The 26,967-nt window shown below is 48.1% G+C and overlaps 4 protein-coding genes across 4 annotated transcripts; 3 read left to right on the plus strand and 1 right to left on the minus strand.

Moving 5' to 3' along the window:
• Positions 1-8,646: 8,646 nt before the first annotated feature.
• On the plus strand, positions 8,647-9,104 carry PFLUO_LOCUS5878 (uncharacterized protein; the record flags this gene model as incomplete). The annotated part of the gene is made up of 2 exons (XM_073783367.1): positions 8,647-8,682; positions 8,736-9,104. 2 exons carry the CDS (start codon positions 8,647-8,649, stop codon positions 9,102-9,104), a joined length of 405 nt encoding a protein of 134 aa, XP_073639929.1.
• A 4,842-nt stretch (positions 9,105-13,946) lies between these two features.
• PFLUO_LOCUS5879 (Putative steryl acetyl hydrolase mug81) lies at positions 13,947-19,943 on the minus strand (the record flags this gene model as incomplete). Its single annotated transcript, XM_073783368.1, has 1 exon — positions 13,947-19,943. The coding sequence occupies one exon, from the start codon at positions 19,941-19,943 to the stop codon at positions 13,947-13,949; it is 5,997 nt and encodes a 1,998-aa protein (XP_073639930.1).
• A 332-nt stretch (positions 19,944-20,275) lies between these two features.
• Positions 20,276-21,191, plus strand: PFLUO_LOCUS5880 (palmitoyltransferase; the record flags this gene model as incomplete). The annotated part of the gene is made up of 6 exons (XM_073783369.1): positions 20,276-20,296; positions 20,379-20,437; positions 20,491-20,514; positions 20,580-20,949; positions 21,005-21,097; positions 21,156-21,191. 6 exons carry the CDS (start codon positions 20,276-20,278, stop codon positions 21,189-21,191), a joined length of 603 nt encoding a protein of 200 aa, XP_073639931.1.
• A 1,291-nt stretch (positions 21,192-22,482) lies between these two features.
• PFLUO_LOCUS5881 (uncharacterized protein) lies at positions 22,483-24,263 on the plus strand (the record flags this gene model as incomplete). Its single annotated transcript, XM_073783370.1, has 6 exons — positions 22,483-22,927; positions 22,995-23,056; positions 23,124-23,214; positions 23,288-23,621; positions 23,678-23,754; positions 23,983-24,263. The coding sequence occupies 6 exons, from the start codon at positions 22,483-22,485 to the stop codon at positions 24,261-24,263; spliced, it is 1,290 nt and encodes a 429-aa protein (XP_073639932.1).
• Between the last annotated feature and the right edge of the window lie 2,704 nt (positions 24,264-26,967).

The raw sequence follows: 26,967 nt of genomic DNA on the forward strand, positions 1-26,967 counted from the left end.
GGAAAGGGAACTTTTGCCTTGAAAATTTCGACGTGATATCAGTGACTGGGTCTGTTTCATACCTCATCAAGATCTTCTCAAACCCTCGTCCAATGCCTGTGGACTACTTGAGACACACACAGGGCTCTCTCATTTCAAAATATGGAAGCTCTACCTGTACGTCAGAAGTGGATCACCGACAATTCTTAGACCAACTCGCGTTAGATCGAGGAATGGTAGGGCTGGGCTGCCACAATGACGATAACTTAGAATCAAATGTTTTCTAACCTAGGATACAAATGGCACGGGCACAAGTTGTGTATATAAAGGATTGTAAGTCTGGATCTCTCAAAATCAACATAAGCCGACTCATGTATACTCTCTCGCCTGTGGTGATCGCAGATCACAACAGTTCCGGACGCAGCCCCTTTAGACGGCCCCAAGAGCCCCTTCCTTGAGGATTATAGGCCCTGCTGGTGGTTAAGCATGGATTATAGAACTAGAGGACTAGGATAAGCCGGCGAAAACAGTCGGAAATTTAGTCACTTGGCCGGATTGGCGAAGAATGGTGAAGAAGAGGAGTTGTTCTGAAGCTTTAGTCAAAGTCTATCAGTCTTAGAAGAAGAAAACGATCTCTCAATTCAACTAGCTAGGAAGCTAGTAGCCATAAATAATCAAGATAAGAAAGAAGAGGAAAAGGGAGGATACAATGCCAGATCCAGTCTGATATACATAATGTAAACAAAGAACAGAAACAGCCGGAGCTTACCTGCATGTCGTATGTCGCGTTCTGGAGCTAGTTAGGAACTAAGCAGGACTTTAATAGGAATAAAGCAGTAAAGCGCCGCAAAGCACTGCCTTAATCCCTAAAACACTGTTTCTGCTTGCAAAGTAGCGATATCTGTGTGCCCACAAAGATTCTTCAGATTTGGGCCGTTAACGAGTTAGGATAGGTGTGAACGAATGTGGGTGCTCAACATTGAAGCTCAAGCTGACTTGGAGAGAGATAGTAACAAAACAAAGGACCAAGGCCGTATTATATCGTATTATCGATGCTAGTAAAAACTGAGGAGCGCGGCACGGACTGTTGCCTTTCTGTTCACCATTCCACAACAGATGTGTCTGCCGTTTCGGCATAGCAGCTGTGGGAGCATACTCCCTTCTAATTGGTGCTCTTGGACGAGAATTAGTTTCGTTACAGTGTAGTAATGGATACGCCTCAAGTTCAACTCTTTGGTTCCGGGGCTCGTCTAAGTACTAGGTGCATACTTGGTCTGCAGGAGCTCTTTTAGCCCCTAGAGCGAGGACGCTATTGATTCTCGGGCTCAAGCCGTTTTCGGGTGTGCTATTCATCCAACAGGATCTGAGAGGCACAACTTGGTGCTGTGACGGCTGACCAGACTAGGCAAGTTGCTTCCTACTTCCCACGGATGACTGGATACTACGACGTAGTACATGGGCTCATTTAAATGAGGCTCTAGACCCAATACCGCACACGACTAGTTTGTGTCAGTGCTGTTTCCTCTCTCAAATATTCCACCGCTTCATCAACATGTCTGCTGCATGGAGTCTGATGTCTATTCCTTTCGACGTTTTCTATCAGATCGCCATATTGCTTGACGACCATGATTTTATCCATCTTAGTCGCACTGGGAAAACTATCCATGAAAGGATGAAGAACGACGTTATTGCGCGCAAAATTATTGAAGTAGGCAGGCAAAACGAAGCCGAGCGAACAAAGCTGACAACAATCCAGAATGACTAGCTCTACAGCAAAGAGGGCCAATTTGCCATGGCATCCCAGGCTAGATATTACAATGCTATCAAGCATAGGTTTGACGTCCACGAAGCAATTGCAACCGCGGCCCCCTATTCGCTTACTGTCTTAGCCTATGCGGCAGACTTTCTGTATCACAACGGCTTATTGTGTTACAGAATCGAAGATGAGGTCCGGCTGCTCGATTTGCATGCCCGTGGTCGTCACGAACGTGTGATAAACCTGAAAACCCTTATATCAGACGAAGCGTTTGACTTTGGTGGCCACTTAAGCGGCATAGACGACCCATCATCATTATGGAAGCTCGCCCATTATAATGACGGATTCTTGGTCTTTTGGGTAGAACGTATGGGGGCGCTATTTGGAACCTGTTTCGAGCATCCCGACGCGATCCAGCAAGGGCAACTAAAGCTTTTGGCAATCGCACAAGGCTCCGAACAAGTATTCGTTCGGCATAGCCGGTCCTACCTCTGGTACGGCACCTTTACATTCCCAACCAACAATGTGGGCGGTATGTGGTCCGTGTGCGGCCAGGACCTTATGACATAGGAAAAAGTTGTGTTTTCGCTAGATGGAATTAATAGTTGCGATATCGGCGAGACATTATACTTCGAGATGTATCAGGAACACCTCTATGCAATCTCAATAGAGGAGGACGACAGCAATTCTTTCTATCGTTGGTTTTGCTTTGCACCGCGCCAGGAACTCAAAAGAAGCGGTCGACTCTGGCGCCGTGAGCACCTTGAAGGGCCTTTGACTGAGATATGGACGGATCTCTCCATACAGATCGACGAAACGTTCGGACGGCCTGTCATTCTCGAGTGCCGTCGCGAATGGCTCTATGGTAATAACAGCGAGAACCACCGCACGTTGTATACACAACTGTTACCCACACCGGAAGAAACTCTTGCCGGAATATGTCCTCCAGATTGTATACCGGAAGTTAGTGTCACTCACGAGCCCACTGCACAGCATCGATTACCACAACTTTACCACTCCGAGTTTGGACGGGAGGATAGTCCGAGACAGAGAAAGGAATTTATACGGGCTCACACCAAACACAGAAGCTATCACCTCGGCGCAGCGACCTTTGTCGACCTTGTGATCGACAAAGACCGTTTAAGACTGCGAACAGTTGCGTAGGATCGCAAATGCCCAATCGATGAGGAAAAAGCTGAAGGGACTAACGCGTTGCTACGTCGCCCAACACAGATGGATGCGGAAGGTCGGTTCATCGACGGTTCAGAAGAGCGTTTTGTCTCCCGCGGTGTGCATATGTGGCCTCCGGATGACGCTTCATCAGCGTGTCAACACCTTCTACACCATCTGCTGCGTCTAGAAGCGAGCACTGTACCTATTCGTGCTGTCTCTGACGAACGATCACTCCTCTACACTTTCCCATGTCGTGGACTGCCCCCTAGTCATTTTGCCCTAGTCCTTATCAGCTTTGACCCCACGATTCATTTCTCGAACCTGACTTCTTTGAGGAGCTTAAAGGATCCTGTCATCCCGACACCAATAATTCCAGTTGAAACCCCACGAAGGTCTTCTGCTTGCATCATTCGACAGGAATCGGCTTTTTATCTTGGTATTGATCATAGCTATCGGTTGCGATAACCAAAAATTCACAGCGTCAGATCGCAGCAATTACTATTACCCAAATACCTAAAATCTTAGTGGTTTCGGCTGTCTATCCAAATTCTGCCCGCCATATCCATTCGCGCCTAGCCGAAACGTAAGAGAATCATAATTTCATAAAACCTTATAGCACAGCGCCACCAACCTGTGTGTTGGGGCTAGCATTGATTAATGAGCTGTACACACTTTAGTAACTGCATAGGTGAACTGTGGAATCTCAAGGCATAGTGCATAGTATTCATCGCCACTCCGAGATATGGTGGGGCGGCCAAGGTCGTGCGAAGGAAAACAGAAAAAAAATTTGCTTGACTTGTAAACCATTTAACTCGGCTTTGACTGGAATCAAATTGTCACTGGGTAAATACACGGACTTGCTACAAAGTTACGCCTTTGATCATAAAGTGGGCTAGTAGAAGGGATCCAAGGATTTGCTCTCGTGCTACGATTCAATCTGGTACCACCTCCATAATATACACGCCGCATAATAGATGCTTTGACGCTGTCCAGCCTCTCGTCTAAAGATGATGGGACTTGGCAGAAACTCGGTTCCGCCCTGCTCGATTTATGACCTCTAGTGGAACTCAGGTCCTGTCCACAGAAGGTCAAAGCCTAAACATTTGGGAATTTTAGAATCCTTCCATTTAAACAAGGATACCACTATTCAGAATCTCGGATTGATTGCTATGCTAGTAGAAAAAGAACAAGCCAGTATCAACGATACCATCACATTCCCTCATAATGCAAATAGCCATGATATCACCCCTTTTTTGGCCATCACACTTTGGGGTCCGTACCTTCGTCCCAAATTCACGCAGCCTTTGCGCATATGTGGCGTCAGAAAGGTAATTATCGCACCAATCAATGAGACAAAGGCGTTATACCCATAAATTTGCTGCCCTCAACTTTTCCCTACTCTGAAATAGGGAAAGGACTATTGCACAAACCCATTTTCAATCAAAATCGAAGCTCAACAGAATAAAAGTGAAGCATATAGGAAAAATAACGACATTTTGTACCCCCCTACAACTGAAGCTCGAGGCGGCCACAGATGGCCTTAATATGTTCATTCCGCGTTCTCGTTCGGGCGAACGTTCTGCCACAAATGTGGCACTTAACATTAGAAAAATCTGAATTCTCACGCTGGTGCCTCCGCAAATTGCTAAGTGTGGAGAACTCGCGACCATTGCATCCGTGATTCCAGCATTGTATGGAGCTGGACTGCTGGCTCATTTTAGGAGTGCTTTGGAGTTTATCAGCATCTGAATCTCTACACCATATACTTTACACCTCTAAGGAGTCTTACTTAGATGGCGGCTTCTTTGCACCAGTGGTATCGTAAATTCCCCGACCCATTGCAACTGGAACTTTGTCTTAGAAAAAGGACATAGGATGCTGTAAATATGGTGAAGAGAACTCACGTAGTGAATGTTTGGAATCAGTCAAACTAGTGATATAGTAATTGGCGCCAAATGAATCGTAGGTCAGTTGGAGAAAACAATGAGAATAGAATAAAAAGGCAGATAGGGTGAACTGAATGCGCTGCCAGCCCCTTTAAACAAGGACCTCTAGGATTCAGCTTTGTAAATGAGAGCCCAAACCTAATTTTGGCGATTTCAGGTACCTGATTTTGGGATTATTCCTATTGGATGGGATTCTATGGGACGGCACAGACCCATATGGGGCAAAGATAGTCTCATACTGTACGAGTGAGCAGGGATGAATGATGGCTTGCTGCGCCATTAGGCAAAGCCGTGGCATAACTAAGACCCTGATTACTTTCTCTAAATATTACAGGTATTTCATCGACATGGACAACTTGGCAGTCACCCATTATGGCCATCCGTCTCTCTCCAAGCATTATCAAGACAAGCAGTGATGTCACGCTGAGTTTTCTTGGGAATATTTGCTTTCGTCATCGATGGGAAAAACCTTTCTATTCCCACAGTGTGTCCGAACTCGAGGCACAATTGTTATATTCAACCCGCATCTGCCATCGGATATTGGGACATCCCGGTTACGGCAGGAAGGGCTGTCTCCTTCTTTGCACGCCCCATCTATTGTCTTAGGTGAAATCTATATGAACTGCCGGTAGAGGCTCGGGCTGCCGCTGGTAGCTGCAATTTTTAGTAAACTTCTTAGAAAAACCTCTTGCTGATTTATAAAAGCGGCTTTACCATCGTATCGGACTTAGCGCAGAGAGGCCCTATTCAACAGAATTTTTCCAGCGAAATTTGGCCAAAATAGAGCGAATGCCGCTACACATGGCTTTGGGTGAGTTGTTTTATAAAGTATCAGCACTAGAAGAATGAGTGCGCATGGCTAGCAGAAGGTGTGATGATAGGGACTCTATGTAGAAAAGAAATCCATAGTGCTCATCTCAGTATACTAAAATGATCATAGTTTATTACGGATGCTTCTGGGTTAACAAAGTTCAAGTCCGGATAGCTGCTGCATTAGACCGTAGGAAGGCAGAGTGTCGACTTGCTTGACTACCTGAAATTCATTTCCTAGTAGAATCGGCCCACTAGTCAAGTTATGTTTGAACCATCTTTCTTCCTATGAACTACAAAAGCCCTTTTAGATTAGAACTCTCTTCATAAGCCTATTCGCCTAGACAAAGTAGATGTGACTAATGCTCTTCTTGCTAAGAATGCTGAACCTGATATCAAATATTAAGCTGGGAACTTGCTATTGATAAGGCCGTGCACAACAGCAGGAGAGCAGTTGAAGAGTCTTACGGATACTGTACACTAAGAAACTTCTGGGGCCTTCTACATTCCATTGTTAGTGTCTATTCAGACCTAGTCTTGACGGGCTGTATTTTAAGAAAACTCAAGTCGAAGGACCAAATTTGTTTGAGCCGCTTCTATATACCATTGGTCAGCAAGCATATAGTCTCAGAGAAGAGCCATACTCTTTTAAACTTAGTAGAACAGAGCCAAAAAAGTGATTCGAGTCTTTATATTTGAGTGTCGTAAAGGCCCTTAGCGTTTTATTAGTGGTCGTCATGTCTTATAGAGTGCTTCAATGCTGTAATGTGCAACCCTAGCGTTGCTAATGGTGAAAGCGGGGCCATCATGAATTTTAAAAGTCTAGGCTGGAATATTATTAATTCTTGAGGGCGAAAACAAGTAAAGTAAGTGAATTGATTAAATCAGAGTTCTGATTTTCAATAATTTATGACAAAGGAAGAGTGGTAAATACCGAGTAGGAAGGGAGTCCTCAAATACATATTATGGTAATGGGTGGCAAGGGTTTCTGCGCTTTATCCTTTAGGGTCATCATTAAAGACACTCGTGCTATAGCTACCTCTGAGACCAGAAAGACATGGAAAGCCGCAATTATTAACCTACGACACTTGCTACTATTACTTCTCCAGATCTGTCTACCCCCCATACACCGAGCCTATCTATAATGAGCTTTTTGTTGATTAGGGCTTCTATGTCAAGCATGAAGGAAATATAAATAACATACAAAACCCGCCGCGCACTAATAACTTGTAGATTTTGGACAGAATGTGGATTTCCGCTTTTACGTGGTTTCTCAAAGTCCCCGGAAAGCTTTTGGGGACGAGGCCTGTCAGCAATGCAGAGAGCAAAAAGGTAAGTATGCAATAGAATATTAGAAGGCTCGTGGGCTTACGTAGAGTTAGGTGGTCATATTTGCAAAAGTTGATTGTGGTCCCGAAGAGTTAACCGTGGAATTTTTTCTAAACGGTCATCACGAAATTCTCCCTTGGAGTAGTTTTGCGGCAATTGGACCCCAGGCGATGACTGCGGTAGTGGAAGCCGGATGGAGTTGGGAAAGACTACGAGAACTCGCCCAGGGTTTTCAAAGTAGACAAACAAGAAGATACCAGGCTGAACGGGAGCTAGCGAAAATGGCGTCAACGGCCCAGAGGAGAATGGTCGTGAATAAGTTTGGATCGAGTCGATGAAAAAGTTGTGTCGAGTTGATCTAGGCCGAGAAAAAGGATTTCCTTATTTGTCATTATGTGTAGGCGAAGCCAAGTTTGAGCCTAGCGAAAGTCGAAAGTATTACTATCATGAAGTCCTGCATGTTACAGAGATGTCGCTGATGCGAGTCTACTTTAGTGCAATAGAAAGCCACAGAAACAGAAAAACAGCAAAGGCACGTTCTCTACTCGACGGACGACTCCTAGCCTTCACTCTTTCCCTGCGCAATGTAGATATTGAGGGCCACAGACCGGGCATTCAGTCTTGGTCGCCACGGACAGACTTCTTTGTCTAGTCTCGCAGCAGCTTGCTAAACACGTGGCACTAGAGCTTCTCGAGTAGGCAGTCGGTACATAGGGGTAAAGAAAAAGTAGGCGAAGAGCGTCCTGATCGACTGGCATCTCAAAGGGTGGGGGAGAATTGGCGATCTCAGGTGCACAGCGCGGCCGTCACGTGAGGCTTGGCAGCAGTGTCCACCCCCTCCTTTCAGCCCCAATAATAAACACACGGATAGCTGACATCAACTGATATGTCTTCCTTCACTCTTGATGGCAACTGACATAACACCGCCGGAGAGTGTTTCTGAGCCTCCTTTAACCCCTCCACCAACCGAAGAAAAACCTTCGACGAGAGCCCAGGTTGTCGTCGACTTTTTCCGACGTCATCAGAAGGGCCACCGATTAAGCCCGTGGACTGAGTACCAGGTTGACCCCAACGATTATGCGAGGCTGTTACGCGTGCTAAATGCCGACGAAAGTCTTCGAAGCTACGTGAATGATAAAGTCACGTAAGTTGTCTAACTAGCTCCCCTCTCAAACCATGTTTGCTCAAAGCGGTTTCAAAAGATACGATTACGATCCGTGTTATTCCCGTCTTTCGATCCGAATGCCAAGCCCTCTCCATGAAACACTCTGTGCAGAACTAGTATGGGAAATGTCCAGTCAATTAAGGGTGCTACAAAGGGGTGACGGGCCCAGTGCAGGATTCGCGAAAGAGATTAAACATTTTGCGTCGTCACGAATAGATCTGCCTCAGGATGCTATTAAAGGAGAAGTGGTATTTTCTAGACGGGAGCCAGACGCGTCTTTTGGTCATTGTCAAGCTCGATACCCGGGAGTGGTAATCGAAATCTGCTATTCACAGAAGAGCCGCCAAATACGGCGCCTTGCCGATGATTATATTCTGAGCACCGATGGTAGCATCAATGCAGTTGTGTGCCTTGATGTCGACTACAAGGGATCCAAAAAGGCGACAATTTCTGTGTGGCGTCCGGCATATCAGACGAAGGACGGAGCTATGGAGTTTCGATCGACCTGTGTGATGAAGGAACAGGTTTGTTGAGCCAATTGCATGGATTCTTCTGATTAATGCTTATGAATTTGAAGGTTTTCCGAACAATCGACGGCCATCCATTGAAGGAAACCGCGCTACGACTCATGCTTAAAGACTTCGGCACCAACGAGTTGACGCAGGAATGGCCGGATCTCAGCCAGGAAATTACGATCTCGTCGGAACAGCTGTGTGATTATCTACAGGAAGCCGAAGCAAGGCAAGCGGCCTATGTGCGACGTGTTGGCTCTATCAACAATGTTCGGCCTGGTGCATTGAAGCGTCGAAGAACCGAGACTCCCCCAGACAACACCAGTTCCGAAGATGTGTCGAAATATGAAGCGGTGGAGAGAGACAGCAAGCGTGGCCGCATTGATGATAATGATTATAGCCCGAGTTCTTCGTTGACGCACTCAGATAGTTAAACGTCTTATAATATAGTGTTTTATTCTGTATCGAGAAGGGCCTGCTCGGAAAGCAAATTTTGATGTCAAATAATCACAGTACATCTAATCGTCGATTTGTCACGCCTGTAGGAGCGACTTACCTCACGAATTTAGCGATAAGCATGCCTGCAACAACAGTGTTGAGAAACGACTCACCTTTTATAATCGTAAATCATGAATAGTCCGTCAATATTGTGCTATAAAGACGATTACATTAAATTGAAGGTGGTTATTTGAGGTTAGCCAACCCTATGGAGATGAGAGAAGAGTAATGCTGTTGAACAATGTCTGATAAGATACGCCTGACAAATTTTTCCACCTTAACCACTTTGCATGAAAAATACCCTCACATTATTTTTCTCATATCAGGAAGAACCATGATTCTGTAGAATATCCAAGGGTTGTATCGGCGTATTTGCTCCTATTGTTGTGGATTGTGGCGAAGCTGCAGTAAGCGAGGGTGCAAACACCTCCCAGGATTTGTAATGCTTCTCGGACGCCCTGAAGGCGATTGGATCTGGATCTTCAGGAGTAAGATTTCCATTTTATTGTCCCTTTGATGTTGTCTCGCCTGAATGTTCTTGATGTAGCTGACTTTTTTTCTACTTCCGAAAACTAGTTCGGTACCTGCGCAGCTTGCATTGAGGAAGGGATTTCCGTAGCCCAGTCCCTCATTAGCGATATCTAGACTGAATTGGGAATACGACGGCGATGGAAGAGCCTATTTGTTGCGGAGACTGAGATTCACGCTGAGTGATCAAGTTCGTAGTACTGTATATCGAAGTTGTTCAATTCTAAAGGTTATACGAATGTAAAAGCATTATTTTGTTAAGCTATCGTGCCAGGCAACGTTTTGTCTTAGATAACGTGTGAAGGCTGTCTAATTATTTCTACTAACGCCCTCATCCTAATCGGGGACCGCGTCCTTATTGGGCCTTGTGTGTATATTTGCACGGGGTCTCATCAAACTACCACAAAGGAACGACAGAGATCTGGTGGCACGTCTTTTGCTCGTCCGATCATCATTGAGCCAGACTGCTAGATCGGCGTTCGAGTTATCATCGTACGGCTTTCATCGACGACTATTTCTGCTGGCGGGTCGGCCGGTCCGCTGAGGAGAATCTAGCCAAAATCCAAGCTGACGATATACCACGAATTGAAGCATGGGCCTAGAGGACAGGGTCCTGCCTTGCAGTAAAGAAGACAGTGCTCATCCACATCACCAGGAAGAAGCAAGCACAATGCCAAGGCCAGATTGTCATGAACGGCAATGCCATCTCTCCATCAACAACGGCTAAACTCTTAGGCGTGGTCTTCGACCACGAACTGCGATGGAAGGAACACGTGCAACAGACCGCCACGCGAGCCACCAAGGTTAGCATCGCCCTGGGAGGGCTGCGACAACTTCGGCCTGAGCAGATGCGACAACTCTACGAGGCATGTGTCACAGCGGTCGTTGACTACGCGTCAACAGTCTGGCACGATCCACTCCGAGATAAGACTCATCTGCGACAGCTGCGCACCGTTCAGCGGACAGCATTCATCCGGGTCCTCTCTGCCTTTCAGACAGTGGCTACTTCCACGCTCGAATTTGAAGCGCAGGTACTCCCAACCCATCATGTCTCCGCCCACCGCGCACAAGGCACTATCACCCAACTCTACACCCTACCACAGAAACATCCTTCTCACCTCAAGAATTATAGGGGTGATTGAATTGGGTTACCCGAAAAATAGATTGGACCAAGCTCTTTACCTCGGTTCATCCCCTTCAGCAATAATCAGTGTAATTCGATTTGATCATCCATCAAACTCACCTCAAGAAGGGAAGGCGCGATTAATTGCACTATGCATCAAACATGTTACAAAGCGCGAGATACCCTACTAAGGGGGTAGTAAGTAGTCGGGAGAAGGTGAGGATGTTGGGGACCGTGTTTTTCATGGGTCCTAGGCAGAGACATTTTTGGAAGAATGCGATGTTTCTTCGGTGTGCTGGAAAGAAAGTTAGATGTTTTGATGTTAGGGTTTGATTGCAAGCAAACCTACGTTTTAGGGGAGCTTCCATTCTGATCCCTAGGTGGTTTGGATGCGGTCCACCTCTTGTGCTGAGTCAATTATGATATCCGCACAGATTTCCGAACAGCCTGGAAGTAACTCGGGCGATTGGCCTCGCTGGAACAGATTGTGTCAATTCCAGCCCTTAAAGTCCGAGTAGAATCCATACCCTAAAGGTGATTGAAGCGAACTAGGAGGTCGACTGAACGTAGACAGAGACTGTGAATAGAGCCCATATCTTTGGATGTTCCAATGTTGAGTCGAAGACCTGTAACTAAAACTTCGTACGGAAGGAATGAATCGCTCCTTTCACGGCTCGGATCGTGGTAGTGCTGACAATCCTGGCCATAGGGAGTGGCTTTTCCAAAAATTTTGGCAGCACGGTGGTTAGGTCGAGTGGGCAGCTCCTGAGAGTTTATCTTCCTATCGAGAAATGGATTTAGGATTAGAGATGTCTGTATGAGTTACGGAGTTTTCAAAAGACGGTGCAAAGAAAAGCATACCAATGGAACGGGCCCGAGTTTCACGCGCCTAGTACACTAGACTCTCCTCACTGCCCGTAGAAGATGATCGTTCTTGACGTCAAAGAGCTCCCAGCCCAGAGAGAGAATTCGGAATACATTTGACATCAGCCTGCTCCATATGAGCGCAACGAGCCGATGGTAAGTTGAAAAGCCCTCCTTTCGTTCGAGCTGTCCATGGGTAGCCTTGTTATTGCTCGTGGCTGTGTTGGCCTTCTCGAATGTGTAGAAGCCACGGTAGTGAGGCGTAACCCATCCAATGTTAGGACTGCTCTCACGGCTCCTAGAGAATTCTGTAACATTGGTCTTCATGATTGTGAAGCTGAGCGAGGCGAGTGCGAGATCTATGACATTCACAAGAAATATCTTAGTACAAGAGTCTGGTAGGTAGAGGGAACCGGTTGAAAAGCAGAAGGGAGCGAAATGTGGGAAAAGTTAAATAAAATAGAAGCTAGGCTTGAGGGCTTACTATTTTAGGCTTCCACCCTATAGCCGGAAAAAGCCCTGACAGCTTATTCACAACGTAGTCGAGTATTACTACGACATTCGTTATTGCTTGTGCCTCCTATGGCAGACGGTGTTAAAGAAGATGTTGAAGACTCACTTTTGTGGCACTTCAACACCGACTTTTAAGATTAAACACCATTGTAGACAACCCTTAAACAACCTGTTCAATTTCCTGTTTCTTCACTTATTATGAAAGGTTGACTGGAGTAGACACTAGACCCCTAAACGCTTTCATTTCTAGTCTAGTTCCTAGGAGCTCGCAACTTCCTAGGTGCCAGCCTCGAGCTCCTAGGAATAAGCTCTCCGGTCCTTACCAAAACCCTCTTAGTATCTTTAAGACGTTAAGCGGTTGGCTTTAGTCACAAATTCACAATATACGCTAGTACTAGCGCAAAAGCCGTGACGTTGTATACTCTTAGGAGGCTTCTAATAGATACGCCTAGTAGCAACTAAAGAAAATCTTTAGTGGTTACATCTAAGCACTGATAGCTCCGGCTACCCCATGATAGGATACAATAGTAGATCTCTAGGCAATTTCATCTAATTTCCCTCACACTCGTATCCCTATGAAGCCACATGATCAGCTTAAAGGGTTAGTAAGCATGACTATATCCTTAGGAGCATACTATGGCCAAGAAGATCGTCATCGCTTAATTGGAGGGGAGATTTGTTATTGTTAGACTAGAATGGATATAACGAATTAAGCCAGAATGCTATAATTCGAATATAAATCGATGATCAAGATCTATAGAGTGTGTTTAAACCCTGATGTTTGTTATCACCTTGTTATCAGACAAACAATGAACTTGTATTCTAAAAATAAATGAACAGAAAAAAAAACATTAAAAGGTGCAAAGAGGAATGACCATAGGATGTTGAAAGGTTGATTAGCCAATTGAACAGACCTCCCTCCACATTTACTACGAGGGTTCCTAGTAGCAAACTCCCTAGGGTCCAACGTCGGTCACATGGATGACGCTAGTCCTATTGTTGTAGAGAGAATCAGACTAGCAGGGAAAGGTCATAGCGCAAAACTGTGGATCTTTAAACCGCTTCATCCAATTGCTCTAGTTTTCAGCTTAAGGAGTTATTAGATGATACTATATTCCTGGGAGTATAACATGGCCCTAGAAGATCGATCGGTCATCGCAAATTAGTGGAAGGAGAATTTGGCTGTTGCTAGACTAGAATGTATACAATGATCATCGATTCGAAAAACCAGTGTAAACAGCTGTAATATCGTAGGATGTTGAGGGATTAACATGTCTGTTGAACAGGACCCACCGCGCATTTCGCCACTGAGGTAAGAGGCGGGCCACTAGTCCAATAAGAGTCACATTGTTGATGCGAGTTTTTTGTTGATGGGAGAAATACGAGCGATGCAAATGGGAAAATATTGCATAGGGACGAAACTAGCGGGGTGCACTTTATTGGGGGTATGCTTACTCAGGGCACTCATCCCCATGCTCAGGGAGGGCTCAGTGATCGAATCAGGGCAATCAGTGAGTGGATCAGGCCGCTCAGGTGAGAGGTCCGTGAGTGCTCAGTGAGCGGACCATCGTGATTATGTCATGCTCCGTGAGCAGCTCAGGGCGCCCAGCGCCGTGCTCAGTTCTACTCAGGGAGCACTCAGTGAGCACTAAAACGGAAAGAGCAAGCCAAGCATTGCCAGGCATTATCCGATACATATGTAATCTTAGATACAGGAGGGTTCACCAATGAAAGAAAGTATCAAAAAGCATCAGTCTTTAAGAGGAGCACTGGGCTCTGAGACCATCTGGGTCTCCTTGTCATGATCCAGATTGACCTCTACATTCGACAAGATCCACTGCATCCCAATGTACGCGTCGGAAATGATCTTGATATTTACCCGGGTGGTAGCAGCAGCTTCATTGGGGAACTTGACCGAAGAGCGAACGGTTGGCGAGCCACTGCTGTTATTGCCCTTCTGGTTCGGTTTGTTGCGGCTGGAACCAGTTCCGGGGGGTTTCTTGTCATTGTTACCACCATTCCGCTTGGACGGCCAGGATACTCGCTTCAGTCCAAGGAGTTCGCCGTCACTGCCATCTGGCATGGCACTGCAGACAACCAGGAAGAAACCTTCACTTTGTGGCTTGGGGAACCGAGGTGCATAGATTCTGTACTCTGGATTCAAGCCTGGGTTCCGTCGCACGACCGAAACGGTTACACCGCGAGAAGAAATTCCAGCAACTGAAACAGAGAGTTCTGGCAGCTGGGAAGTAGCCCGAGTGAACTGAAGTGGAAGAGAGAGCTTCTTGACCAAAGAGGAGACCGAAGCAGCGGGCTGACGTGAGAGCGCAACGAGCGAGTCAGGAAGACCACGAGGCGGCTTTTCAGTGGCGACACCAGGAAGAATCGATAATGGATGGTCCTCGGGCCACCTTGCCGATTTGATAGACTGAAGCAAAGCCATCAACATCTGACATGCAGGAAGGTAGCCAAGTTCCGCCATGACATCAATGGAGGCCTGGATGATACGGATACCTTGATCCAAGACCGAGGTTTGATCACCGACGTAATCCGAGATAGGAAGGTCAATTCGCGACATGTAAGCCTGCAGCAGCAAAAAAGCCTTGACATGAGGGTCCCACATCGGAAGATCACCCATTGATTCGATGGAAAGCGGTAGGTTCTGGGCCAGCTCGGCATTGATCAAGTCTTCGTTGTGACGGACAGGCAACTCATCGAATTCGGTGGCGGAGCACATCCAACTGAGAACGTCTTGGAAAGTCGGATCGCGTTTGGCGTGAGACATGAGGTAGCGGATGGTCTTGTGTGACAGATAGTAGTAACTCATAATCTTGCCAAAGGGCGTAGAATCGACTTCCCCAGTGGCAGAGTCAACAAGAACACAGGAGGATTCGGCCAGGTCGTCAAGGGATTTGTCGACCAGATCAATCATGAATTCCTGCGCGATGCTCTGCGCGGACATTGTGTTTTGTTCTTCTGCCGAAATTTCGAGTCCATAGTACGATGGGTTTTTGTGCAGACGGCGGAAGAAAAAGGTCCAGGTCAGGTAATCCAGGGCATCCTGCTTCGTGGTGATTGTTCCAGCAGACACTTCGGCACCAAGATGGTTGTCAAGGACTTTGTGTAATGTTGACTCCACCGGGAAACCAGTGTGCAGGAAATGCTTGTAGAATGCTTTCTTAGCATCTTGAGTGAAGATGCGTGCGATGCCTGAGGTGTCAAACTGCGGCCGTCCGGCGCGACCGAGCATCTGCAGAACATCAGTCAAGTCCATGTCCCGATATCCTTCAATTTTGGCGTCAAAGAACTGAGTGCCTTTGACGACGACCAGATGGGCGGGGAGGTTGACACCCCAGGCAAGTGTACTTGTCGCAACAAGGATTTGGATCTTGTTGTTGGCAAAGAGCTCTTCGGCCAATTGTCGATCCGACTCGACCAGACCAGCATGGTGCAAGCCAATGCCGAAGTTGAGAGCCTCCCTCAAAGCGTCATCCTTGACTCGTGCCAAATTCACTTCCAGATCATCCTCAGACATCCGGACAAACCGACGAGGATTATCCTCCATTCCACAATAATTGATCAGATCCTTGGCAGTAAGACGAGTCTGTCTTCGAGAAGCCACAAAGACGATCACCGGCTTCTCGGGCGAGTGATTCTTGATGGCAAGGAAGGTCGGGCGGTTCATAGACTGCATAAGTGGGCAGAAACCACGCTGCTCGGGGAAACCATCAATGAAAATCTCCAGAGGCACCGGGCGAACGGAGTGCCGGAAATTGAACAAGCCTTCCTTGACTCCGAGCCAATTTGCGAGGTCCGTGGCATTGGCGCAGGCAGTTGACATGCCCATGAGCCGAACCGAGCCCTTGGATTGAGAAGCGATGTAGTTCATACGGGAGACAATGATCTCCAGAATCGGGCCTCGATCGCCGCCCAACAGATGGATTTCGTCGATAATCACCAGGCTCACCTTCCGCACGTAATCTCTGGTCTGCCAGCTACGCGAGATGCCGTCCCATTTTTCAGGCGTCGTGATAATGATATCGGCGTCTCGGATAGTCCGGGTGTCAGGGGTGTTATCACCAGTAAGCTCGACTAGCTTCAATCCCATATGCGCCGTCAGACGTTTACGCCAGTCTTGCACGCGTTCTCGCACGAGGGCTTTCATAGGTGCAATGTACACAACTTTAGAGCCAGGCTTCTCGCGAAAGGCCCACCACATTGCGAGCTCGGCAGCCACAGTCTTGCCACTACCCGTTGGTGAGCCAAGGAGGACATTAGCCGGTGTATGGTACAGCAGGTGGAAGATCTGTGTTTGCATGGGATTGAAAAACGGGAAACGTTGCCCGTAGACCTCCTCCAAGATGGGATTCTTCAGAGCGCTGATTGGAAGCGGCTGGAGATTGAGGAGATCGGTATAGACGCTCTCCGTGTCCGGTCGAATCAAATGTTGGAAGGAGATCGGGCTCACAGTCTCTGCGCCTAGCCAGCGATCAGAGATCACACGAACGTAGATCTGACTCGGCAATGGATCAGAGAGAGGAATGGTGAAGTTGAGTTCGTGGTCATCATAGAGCTTCTTCCGGCTGAGAATGAAATACTCATGGTGGTAAATCTCGGATGTCTCGGAATTCTCAACCCAGACCCAGAATGACTCCGATGAGCCATGATGGCGATCGTTCCAAGTGAATTCGGGATAGATGGAAAGGCGAATGCGCAAAACGTCCCGATTGAGCGGCGCGATTTCAGCTTCGATGCTAATTGTAGGGAAGTCATCGAGAAGCTTCGAAAGCGTCTTCCCCATCTTCTGATTGTGGACTAGCTGTCCAATCTCAGCAGGCTCCATTTCCTTCATGGACTCGACAGATGATGATGGGAGCTTCTCGTCCAGGTTTCTGAGAACTGGTTGAGGCAAGTCGAATTGGCGAAAGGGATGATCGAAGGGCCAGATTTGCTTCTCAATTGACTTGCAAAGTGACAGAAGGACCTGGCACTGATAGCCCCATCGACGGTTCAGCGCGATCATGAAGATAGCACGGCAAATACGAGCGGCATTCTGGGCAACATAACCTGTGTCCGAAACGAGAGCGAAATCCTCAATCTTTGCACGGGAGATGTAGGATTGCAGCAGGATGTTAGTCTTCGCATGCGGCGAGTCATTGCCCCCTTCTACCTCAGTCTGCGCGACTTCATCTCGAAGACGCTGCAATTCTTTAGACTCGCTTTCTCGAGCCTGGATATTGTCAAATTCTCCGCTCATACTGATCATTTTCAACACGTCTGCTTCGCTCGCTTGGGGACCCATCATTTCGTTGAAGATCTCGATACTGGTCTGGAGGACGTAAAACTGGCTGGCAATGCGGCCCACATCTTTAGCCCTCAGGTCTTCGGTCTTCTCATTGAAGATAATCATCTGACTCTTCTGCAAAACCCGTGCCGCTTGGATGATCAACTGCCGACGTCTTTGAACCAACATTGGGTCATCGCGCAACTCGGCAAATTCGATTCCATAGTTTCGTGGCTCACGTCTCATGCGCACAAAAAGATAGGAATAGCCTAGCCACTGCACAGCCTCTGGGACGGAGGTGACCGTGCCCAGCGAAATCTCGGCGTTCAAGTTATCCACGAGTCGACTGGAGAAACGCGACTCAATGGGCTGCTGTGCTGTAACTGCCGAAAGATAATGCTGAAGCTTGTCATGAGAAGTGCAGATGAAACCGATACCAGTATCTTGGAATTGAGGACGGCCAGCACGACCGAAAATTTGCATCACGTCGAGAATACTCAGGTCAATGAATTTACCTTCCTGTGGGTTGTACAGCTGAGTTCCTTTGATGAGAACAGCAGCAGCCGGAAGATTGACACCCCATGCAAGGGTGGCAGTACAGCATAGCACTTTGATCAATCCCTCAGAAAACATCCGCTCCATCAGATTCCGGTCACTTCGACTCATGCCAGCATGGTGCGTTCCGAGACCACCTGCAAACAGATCTCGCAACTCCCGAGCTCGCGCATGCTTCATATCGCGAAGAGCAGAAGAGTAATTTTCGTGCTCATGGCAGCTGAACAAATCGTCACAGCCGTTTTCGACAGCCATCTGCTTCAACATCCGGGCCGTCATGACGGTGTCCTTACGAGAATGCACAAAGACCATGATCTGATGGCCTCGTTCCAGCATATCGCGAACCTTTTCAAAGGCAACTTCATCGATATTATCGCGGGACTGCTTTGAGCCAGGCTTGCCTTTCACACCGATGAAATGCTGCGCCAGAGGAACAGGACGGAACGACGAGTCAAAGAAGAATAGACCAGCCATCTTGTTGACTTTCAAGAAGTCTGCGACATCGATATAGTTGGGGAGCGTCGCTGACAGGCCGACAATACGAATCAAAGATTGTGTGCTCTCCACTTGACGTTGAGTACGGGCGACCAAGGATTCAATAACAGCTCCGCGCTCATCATGCAGCATATGGACTTCATCGATGATGAGCAGACGCACCTTCTGAACCAATTCGGTGTCGCCGGTGCTTTTCCGGGTCACCACATCCCATTTCTCAGGGGTGGTGACGATAATCTGCGTTTCCACAATTTCCCGCTTGGTCAATTGCATATCACCAGTCAGTTCGCGGACCTTGATTCCTAGCCATGCCAAGCGCTTGCCCAGTTTCTCCGTCACTTCAGCGGCCAACGCCTTCATCGGTGCCACGTAAACAACCTTGAAGTCGTCAACCTGAACGGCAAAATCGGTTGCATCGGGGAATTCCAGTGGATTGGGGACAGTGTTCTTCCCCACAGCGTTGAGAATCGTCAACATAGCAGCATCCGTTTTACCGGCACCGGTGGGGGCGCAAATCAGCATATTTTCGTTGGTTTTGTATGCGACCTCGTAAAGCAGACTCTGCATCCGATTCAGAGCCTTGTAGCCCTTGAAAGTACCCCGGCACAACCCATCCAGGCTGGCGATCTCCACCAGTTTCTGACCCCGTCCTAGGGTACCGACTTTCGAGGCCGGGATCTCGAATTCCGTATATTTGGGCTCTTCGATCTGCTTACTGCCAACGGGTAGACCAAACTTCTTTCCCCCAGCGGCGAGAAGATTTCTGGCATCGTGCATCTTGAACACATGAGGATACGCCGGCTCGGATCGGGTCTGAGCGGCCATCAACGATGCATGCTTGTGTTCAAAGTCTTGGTGTCGCAAGGTCTGTTCCCTCTCTGCGCGTGTCTGCAGTCGTCCAGCTAGCAGCCCATCTGTCTGAGCCTCTAGTGTTGGTGGCTTGTCCGACAGGATTTCCCCACGATGAGCAATCAACTCAATCAGCAGGTCCAGGTCGTCGAATCCCACGATCTCCGTGAGAGACATCTGCAGCTCTTCATCGGTGCTGTCGGCAGCCAACACGGCGAGAATTTGCTGGGCCAGCTCTGACGCATCCATGCCCGAATTTCGAGTAGCCACGCCTTGGCATTTGTCTTCCAACCATAGCCGGTCGTAGAGAGATGGGGTATGCGCGGGAATCAGATCATCCAAGTCCTCCAAATCGTCCGTCGTCTCATCATCCGAGCTGATAATGTCCCATACATCGTCGACGGTTGCCGGAGAAGAATATGCCTCGTCGATATCCAAGTCAAGGTCGCTACCATAACCGGTTGAATCGGCGGGGGTCTCCTTGGGAAGCTTGAGATCGGCGATAGCCTGGCGCATGGCGGCCAGCTGGGCCAGCCACTGTGATTCGGCTGCAGCGGTGGCCATGATGTGCAGTGAAGTAAGTCCCGGTATGAATCAACAATTGCACCAAACCCAAACCCCATGGAATCAGGGAAAGCGGTGAGCCATTGGTGCCTCAGGCCTGAACGTGGAGAGCTGCAGCGTCACTTCCCGCTTTATCGTCAGGAGTTCAGGCAGCTTTGATTCTTCCCTGCTTTGCCACCCACACGACACTACACTACCCTAACTGTCAGACTGTGCGCCTGGCTGACTCTTGTCGGGTTGCTCAACACTCGCCCTCAACACCTCCTTCACTTCCTCCCTTCGCCATTCTCGGTCCTCTTGGTCTGCCCCGCTGACCTGTCCTATTCGCCGTCATGAAGATCTTCTATATGGGCGTACGTTTCATATCCCTTTTGTTGTGCCGATAGCTGCTCCACGTTATCTGGAGCTGATGCTGATTTTCTTGATGCCTTTCAGGTTCTTCGGAACGACACGAAACCCGCCCTGCAACTATGCGGGGAAAAGGAGCTCAGCAGGTGAGTGTGGTGATCCGGTTCGTCCAGGAGAATATGAGACTGACGTTCACTAGCTTCTCCCGTTTCACTCGGCAAAAGTAGGTCTACCTCTACCAATCAACCACAGCCTGTCATCGATATTAACCACGCACGGTCGGAACAGCTATGAGGAGTTCCTGATGCTCTTCTGCCGCACGGTTGCCGAGCGCACAAACCCAGGGCAACGCCAGGATGTCGAAGAGAAGTCCTACACCTTCCACGCGTACGGTCGGACGGAAGGCGTGGCCGGTGTGATCGTGACTGATGGAGAGTACCCCGCGCTGGTGGCCCACCAGCTTCTCTCGAAGATGCTCGACGAGTTCCTCATCAAGAACCCGCGCACGGCATTCTCAGACCCGAATTTGCGTGAAAATGCCTGCTCCTTCCCGCAGCTCAAGGAATACATCATCAAGTACCAGGACCCCAGCCAGGCAGACAGCATCATGAAGATTCAACAGGAGCTGGACGAGACCAAGATCGTCCTTCACAAGACGGTATGCGTCTACCATTTCCAATCATACTCTTTTGGGGCATGCTAATTCTCCATAGATCGAGAGTGTGTTGGAGCGCGGCGAGAAGATAGATTCTCTGGTTGCCAAAAGCGACGGTCTGTCAGCCCAGAGTAAGATGTTCTATACCCAGGTATGGCAACCCATTTCACACTCCTCTTAGACAATCTGTTGACCTGATTCTGTTACAGGCCAAGAAACAAAACTCTTGCTGTGTTGTGATGTAAGGAGGCGCCTGTGTTTTGGGGCGATGGATTTGGCGGTGATTTCTGTTTAAATGCGACTTTTCTACACATGTAATCAGATTCGAAACTTTGCATGTTCGTATTGTTCTGAACCTTGGATTTATGACAGCTTTATGTCTTTTAGACCACCGCGCTCGTTGAAATTGAATATTCTTAATCCTTGCTGTGGACTATGAACAGCTTGTCCTCGCTAGAATTTAGACGCCTATCTTTCTCGCTCTGTCATCCATGGTGGCGCTATGCGATATATCAAGGCTGCAGTATGGGGGGTAAATTGAGTCCCAAATGACAGAATCGTTTCAACGGGTGGGAATCGCTTGTATAAATGACCACTAAGCTACCATTCACCATCGCTGACATTGTCTTTCAATTTAACGGACGGACATAACAGCTAAATGACGCCGTTGGCGGACTAAAATGCGCAAGGCAGATATGCCCCTTTGAACTAGCCCTATTATAGGGGGCCCAGCTAGGAAAGAACAGTAGCTAATCAATTTACAGGCTGCGACGCCCAATTACCATGATCCGCCTAGGGAGGCTACCAGATAAATTCTAGCGTCATGGGGCCATGTTGATATGGCTGCATTGCATGTCAACTTATAGTACTTTGAATGACGTACCTGCCCCCATTACTAGCAGGGTTTGTGTCAGAGTATCATCAACTACGCTCACATCGCTTAGGCATATATTAGGGATCAGGTAATGATCAATCTCGCGATGACGATGCCGCATCGCCTGCAAGTAGTGGTTGATGCAAATAGTAAAATAGTAGACAATTTTGTATGTAATCGAGTATCTTTCTAATTGTCTTTTTTTTAAAAAAAAAATTTAGTAACGCTAGTGCTAGTGCTGATTTATTTCAGTGTGTCAGGGTAAATTTCCTGATCTCCTGATCTCCCATCATGGAAACTAGGCGTCCCAGCGGACGCTTGGCATGTAGAGTTGTTGCGCTTCTCCGCCCCTATAAATACAGATGTGATAGATAGCCTGAATACCATCGTTTTCAGCATTGTCACAACTGACTACCTGGTAGTTTTAATAGTAAGTACGCCTTTTCCGCGCTTCCATCTTTTGTCTCTTCTGTCCAATAGAAACCCATTCTACAAGCTCGGAGAAGGAATTAAAAGTACTTATTGCACAACTCTGCGGGGTAATACTTGCTGACTTAAACTGAGCTAAGTGCAATAGTATTCTTCGATCCTTGAATGCTCTTCCACTCACCGATGCAATTCGCTTTCCGAGAGAAGCTAGCAAAACGAAACGACGATTTATCATGGCTGTCAGCACTGTAGCTGCATTCGATCAACTCAAGACTGCCTTCCCTGGTAAGGTAGTGACTCCAGACGTTGTCTCTGAGTATGAGGCAGCGGTGGCACGCCCGTGGTCTCAAACGTGTTGGACCCCGGCCGCCGGTTATGTGTATCTGAGCAACACACAAGAGCTCACGGAAGCGTTAGCTATTGCCAAGAAGACAAGATCCAAGTTTGCCATCCGCACCACCGGTCACAACCCCAACGCTGGTTTTAGTAGCGCAGATCAGACGAGCATTGTTTTCGACATCCGTCAGTTTCAGTCCAAGGAGTTGAGCTCGGATAGGGTAGCTCGAGTTGGATCCGGAAACACTTGGGGTGAGGTATATGCCTGGCTGGAGGAGCAGAAGCTATCGGCTATTGGAGGTCGAGACCAGCAAGTCGGTCTAGGAGGTTTCCTTCTTGGAGGTATCTGCCTATTCTGTCGTTCCGAATAGCGTGCTGCTGGGGCTTAGAAGCTAACGTGGTGTTAAAGGTGGTATGGGGGCTCTTCCCAATTTGTATGGACTCGGAGCAGATGCTATCAAAAGCTTTGAGGTGAGTGAGCTTACTTTCCAGGGTGGACAGCTTGCTTTGGTGCGACGCTCACAATCGATGTTCCTAGATCCTATTGGCCGATGGTAGACTTGTGAACGCAAACGCGAAAGAGAATGCGGATCTCTACCGTGCTCTCAAGGGCGGCGGCTCCAACTTTGGTATGTGACATACTTATCACTTTACTTAGTTTGGAGGATAGGCCAGACCCAAAATTCCCTAATAGATGAATAGGCATCGTAACGAGGTTCGATCTCGAAACCCACCCTCTAATCAACGTCCAGTACACAATCAACCTCTACAATCCGGAAGACTATGTCGAAATCATCAAGGCAACAATTGCCGTTCAGGAAGCCATGGAAAACGACCCTAAAATCGGTCTATTTACTAATTTTAACCAGGGTTTTGTCGCCGTAGGCTTACTTTATGGAGACGACTCAAACGAGCGACCTCCAGCCTTCGAGCCTTTTGATAACCTCACAAGCCTAATGACGACAGTGCTTCCTACCACAAATGGCACTCTACTATCGCTGGCCCAAGCCATGGGTCATGCGCAAGAGCCTAAGAAGTGAGCTCGCTACAAAAGAAAAGGCTCTTCTAGCTAGTCACTGATATATAAAACAGGCGAGCCGTCTGTACAATAACTACCAAGGTTTCGCAGGAACTCTACGAGGAGGTCTATAAGACCTGGACTAAGACCTGTAAGAGCCTTCCGGCCGGCTGCGTCTTACATCATACAATCCAGCCGATGGGCAAGGCTGGTATACAGGCAGGAAAGGATCGAGGAGAGAACATCATGGGACTAGAGAGCATTCCACAGTGCTGTAAGTGTATTTTACAATCCCCTTCGCAATGACACCCATCTCGTCGGACCACGCGGAGCCCTAGCAGGTGGTAGATGAAAAAAGCTGACCAATACCAAACCATAGGGTGGGTGTTTACCTGTGAGTGGCCTAAGGACAGCAGCGACGACGTCGTCGCGCAAAAGGCAGTGGACGCTATGGCCGAGAGCGTGCACGCTCTGGCCAAAGAAAAAGGACTATTGCTTGATTTTTTGTGCATGAGCTTCGCCGCAGCCTCTCAAAAGGTTCTGCGTAGCTACGGCGCTGATAATGTCACGAGGATGCAGGACACTGCAGCCAAGTACGACCCTGAGGGTATTTTCCAGAACCTGCAGAACAACGGCTTCTTGTTACGCAACAACATCTGAATATCTCGCCCCATAAAAGGGAGATTTCACAGCTTCGCCCTAGCTGAGAGTGTAGTTGAACTTTTTGCTATATTTGGCTAGTAAGAATTCATATCACTTAGCCTGATAAGTCTTACCTATGCATGACCTTGAGGGTAGCTGTCGTAGTATAATCTGCAAATTTAGTCGCGATTAGGTCGGGAGCTTTCCCCGGACCCATTTCATATACGACGCAGTGGGACGGTCTCGTGAATGAACTGGATAGAGTGAGCACTATGACCACACATTGAATTGTTTTACGCAAGCCCAAGCCATCATCCCACCCCTTATTCTTCTGCGTCCGGGTTTAAATGGTAGTTGGGTCAATGGACAAGATTTGAGAGATATTTAAAATGGCTATTTGTTTGATTTTTATGTTTCCCACTATTTTCTCAGATGCGACGTGTTTAACCGTTCAAGCATTTTCCGAAGCACATTCCGCATAATTGACTGGAGGACGCTGATCTACAGTGTTTTTCTCCATAATCACATCGCTTTCCCAATGCTTAAATGCTCTTGTTGGCAGTCGCAAGGCGAACATGCGATCTATCTCCATGGGGGATCGACCTTTCATCTCCGGGATGAAGAGCCACACTCCGATCACGCCAAGGAAGGCGAACCCGGCCATCACAAACCCTGTCTTTGCCTTGAGGTCGCCTTTGTCTGCATTGTAGATATAGGGCAAGAAAATCGAAAACACTCCGCTGGCGATTCCGCTAACAAACCAACCGATTCCCTGCGTTTTCGCGCGCAATCGCAGGGAAGATGTTTCGGCGGCGACAACATGTGACGCAGGCCAGATTCCTAAGCCACACACAACTGTAACTATCATCATTGTCACGGCAGTATACCTATAATATAGTTAGAGAGACAATGCGCGTGTGTGCGTTTCGCACTTTATACCAGAGGCCACATACCAGATAGTGACGATCGAAGCAAAACAGCCAGCTATACCCATGGCAAGCCATAGAACAGTGGCCGTTATCATGGTCGAAAACGACAAAAACCTTCGACCAAGAGTATTCAACGCCCACAGACTAGCGATATTTGCAATCAGTCCCAGTCCGATCCCCAGAATGAGGAAGGTCAAGGCGTCAGTCGATGGCATGCCTACTTGCTCAGCGAAGTACGAGGCGTTAGCCAACAATTGCAGTCCAAAAAACTGCGGCAATGCACTGGCAAACGCCACAATGAGTGTTCTCCGCGCATGAATTCCCCGAAAACAATCCATATACGTGTAGGACCCTCCTTCTTCCTCCTCTGCGAGAATGGAGAGTTTTATCTCCTCAACGATGGCCTCCGAGCTAGCCCCAGTAGTATCAAGCCTTTCTTGCGCCTTTACCGCTTTTTCCATTCGGCCTTTTCGAACCAACCAAGTTGGGCTTTCAGGTATGACAGCCGCTAGTACAAAAGGTACGACAGAAAATGGCCATTGCGAGCCAAAGCAAATGCGATAACTCTTAGAGCCCGGGTACTTTAGAGAGGTGTACACCACGACCGCACCAATGAGTTGACCGAGGAGTGTAAAAACGGGGAGAAAAGCAATAATCGGTCCTCGAAGGAGAACTGGCAAAACCTCAGACATGTAGGTCTGCACAACACAGAGAAGCATGCCGATGCAAACTCCCTGTAAGAGCTTGCCTGCGAAGAAAACACCGCGGCGGGATTCAATAGCATCTGGAAGATCCGACACGAAGCAGATTGCCACGGCAATAGCTGAGATAAAGCTTCCCAGTGCAAGCGCACGGCGACGACCGGCGCGATCTTGGAAATAGCCTCCAAGGATAGACCCGAACATCCAACCGATGGGACTAGCCGCATTCCAAAGAGCGAGCCACGTTGCGGGGATAATAAACAGTCCGTCGAGCTCCTCGCCGTATTTATGTCTTTCCTGGTGTTAGGTGTGATCTCAGTGGTCAGGATCAAGGAACGTACTGGAATGCCGGCATAGCAGAGATAGAGCCCACAATAACATAGTCATAGCCATACAGTAGAATGGCCGAGCTGAGTGCAAGATTGTAGGCGACTATTTTGTGCCATTTCTTCAACGATTGCCACAGTGGCACATTCTTGGGTTGTGAGCTGTTTCCTGAGTCCTCCATAGTGAAAACGTTCGCGCTGAAGCAGCAGAATAAGAATGGGAGTGAGAAACAAGACAAGATAAATTAGAGCGCGTGATATAGGCCACGAAATGGCTAAGCGAGGGGGAAGCACCGAGGCATCTCTTGAGATGTAACACGGATCTGAGGAAAAGTCATCAAATCAAGATCCAGCGAAGGCAAGCACAGGCCTTTGTTCGCAGCCAAATCGCAGGCCGTGCCGCCAATCGCCCCAATCACACGGTTAGCCCCGCACAAGGGTGCCAAGTGCATTGAATCGGGTAGATTCGAAGCGAGATATAAAACATGGCGCAACTCATTCTAAGTGGTTATTTGTCCGGGTGCACGAACAGTGGAGCTGCGTTTATTTGGCTTTCCAAGTATACTTTGGTCGTGCTCATGCATTTTGCACTTTGGCTGGGCCCCGTTGTCAATGCGGAGATCATATGGCGTAAATCGGAGTTTTTACTAGTCTGGGGTAGATTGCGCTCCACCGTCTCCACAACCAAAAGGAAACCGGACCCGATCCGGGGAACAGAACAAAAAAGAACTGGCTATTCAGATTGACACTTCCCCGCAGGGAATCA

This window comes from Penicillium psychrofluorescens (assembly GCF_964197705.1).
Source record: "Penicillium psychrofluorescens genome assembly, chromosome: 4".
Taxonomy (NCBI): Eukaryota; Fungi; Ascomycota; class Eurotiomycetes; order Eurotiales; family Aspergillaceae; genus Penicillium; species Penicillium psychrofluorescens.